The sequence below is a fragment of the Pecten maximus genome, unplaced genomic scaffold, assembly GCF_902652985.1.
Source record: "Pecten maximus unplaced genomic scaffold, xPecMax1.1, whole genome shotgun sequence".
Lineage (NCBI taxonomy): Eukaryota > Metazoa > Mollusca > Bivalvia > Pectinida > Pectinidae > Pecten > Pecten maximus.
In genome coordinates this window covers 251-2,778 of record NW_022981955.1, presented here as the reverse complement: position 1 = coordinate 2,778, position 2,528 = coordinate 251, and the positions used below count along the sequence as shown (strand labels likewise).

Genomic DNA, 2,528 nt, shown 5'->3' with positions numbered 1-2,528 from the left:
AACTGGTGGATAGATAATACAACTGTAAGGCTATATTGTTTGTTGTTTGAAAGCTTTAAAGTAAGAACACACCCTGGCAGACTAATTCAGCAAGATTTATAAAAAAAAAAAAAATGAACATGTGACAGCGTAATCGACCAATTACCCATTTTATTCTATATGTTCATTTTAAGGCTGATCAATAGAAAACAAATTTGATGAAATAAAATCCTGATAAAATACTGACCTTTGACCCTTGATGTCTGGATTTCTATTGGCTGAGAAGAGTTGACCGGGGTCGCAGCACCTGATGATGGCAGACTATCATTCTTTTCAGTAGTATCCGGTTCAATCTGTTAAAGTTTAAAGTTTAAAGTTTATTACATATATGATATATGAGAAACAGAATCTTATATTCTCATAACATGAGTTACAATATATTGTGTATGAGTTATTAGATAAAAAGAATCTTATATTCTCATAACATGAGTTACAATATATTGTGTATGAGTTATTAGATAAACAGAATCTTATACTCTATGTCAAATGGAATTTATTAAACTTGTTCAATGTTCATTTTGGCTTTCATCTTACAGGACAATGGAAATAATTTCCTGCTAATTTGTTCAAAGTGATATACATACTGTATATGGGCGGGCTTATTACAAGACATGGGTTAATAGCCAGATAAATACAGTTAACTGTACTTGTATAGTGTTAATTGATGTTTAAATTTTGGCTCAATCAAGACTTGAAAACCGATGTAGTTCATCTGTTAGATAAATACAGTAATAGACTAGTGTTGATTGATGTTAAAATTTTGGCCCAATCTAAGTTTGGAAACAAATGTATCTCGAATGTCACAACATAAACTTTTAAGTAAGAGTATTTATTTCCAATCAAACAATACCGTATCAACAGACGACTTATTTTCCGTCTCCTCCGTAAGCGACTCCTTACTCTTCTGATCGTCATCGCCCCAATCCCACTCAGGTACACTGGGGTCAGGTGACCGAGGTTCTGGAACCTGGAGGGACACAGAAAACAGAGGCTCACATCATGTAGCAGGACATTTGTGTATGTAGTGACATTTCTTCTCTCAATAAATCCACTCTACATGAGAATGACTGCACTAAGAGAAGTTACTATAGACTGTTTCTATGGCAACAAAAGTATCCAAATCATCATTTTGCAAAAAAAGTTAAAAGATAATGTACTAAAACTTCAGCTTGCCAAAATATGTTTTTGACCTGATGTACAAATTAAACTACAGAATGGAAACAATTTATCATGTGTCCCCATACTCTTAGTAATATTTCTATGATCCGAGTCATTCAGGAGTTGTGTTTGACAATATTGTCCCATCGTAGGATGATATCTTCTATTTTACCTTCGTTTTAGGTTTATCAAATGACAGTGACATATCTTCCTTATTCAGAGATTTTGGTGGGTCGTTGTTGCTATGGTGATCAAATATGTCCGCCTCTTGTAGTTCTTCCAATGTTTCCTGGATAACCATTGGTGCGGAGCGGGGCCGGTCTGAGTAAGCCCGGGCCTGTAAGTCCTCCCCGAGTGTCTTCTGTTCACCACCGACCTGTGGGCTGGTCACACCTGGGTCGTCACCAGTACTTAAACGCTGAGATAATGACATAATTATTTTAGTAACTACAGACAAAGGAAACTTGGACAATTAAGTATTTTCTCCAATCAGTTTGATTTAGATTCCGATGCTCTAGATTCATTTTTATTTAAATCTGTGTTCATTAATTTGATGCTAAAGCATCCCTAGAATAATGAAGACGCAGTCATAACCATTTTGAGGATAAAAGAAAAATATTAGTTTGATACTTTAATGCATATCAAAGGAACTCTGAGGTCACCATACTGTTACATTGACCCACTTTGAATTTGTCTGTTGCTCCTCTAAATCTATGATCCATAAAAAACAATCAAATAGCTAGTTGTTTGCCTCCGTTTTTACTACGACATATTCCAGGGGTGCAGAGAGTGAAACTGAACATAACACCTTATGTATCCAGAAAGCACACTGAAGGCAAAACCTGACGAGACATTTTCAGACAATGGGTAATAGTTTATACGCCCCCGCTGAAAATATGACTGTATTAAATGCACAAACCAACCTTTTCCTTTTTAGACAAAGATTGGTAGCCACGTCCCACAGGAAAGTCGAGTATCTTCTCCCCACAGGTGTACGCCCCCGGACTGAAGTGAAGCTCCACATGGAATCGTTCGTCTGATGAGATTTCCTGAATCATAAACAAGCTCATTAAATTATTTCATGAAATATCATACAACTTTGACACAGTTTATTAGATTTTGAGAGTTTCTGAGCGAGAAACATTAGGTGTTTTTAAAACAAGAGGCCCATGGGCCTTAATGGTCAGCTGAGACTTTAGACTTCGTCTCAGTGACCTTAGAAGTTGGATCCCACTGTTGCTCAGGAAAACCTAGTTAAATATCATGATTATAATGCATACAAATTAGTTAAAAGAAATTATTTGAATTTTTAAGAGATCTCTGATCCAGGC

At 36.0% G+C, this 2,528-nt stretch overlaps 1 protein-coding gene across 1 annotated transcript; it reads right to left on the bottom strand.

The window, feature by feature from the left end:
- Nucleotides 1-226: 226 nt before the first annotated feature.
- Nucleotides 227-2,246, bottom strand: LOC117320317 (inositol hexakisphosphate and diphosphoinositol-pentakisphosphate kinase-like; the record flags this gene model as incomplete). The annotated part of the gene is given in 4 exon segments (XM_033874924.1): nt 227-332; nt 890-1,006; nt 1,370-1,615; nt 2,121-2,246. Coding segments are annotated over 4 exon segments (595 nt in total), but the record flags the coding sequence as incomplete, so codon positions are not given.
- Nucleotides 2,247-2,528: the final 282 nt, after the last annotated feature.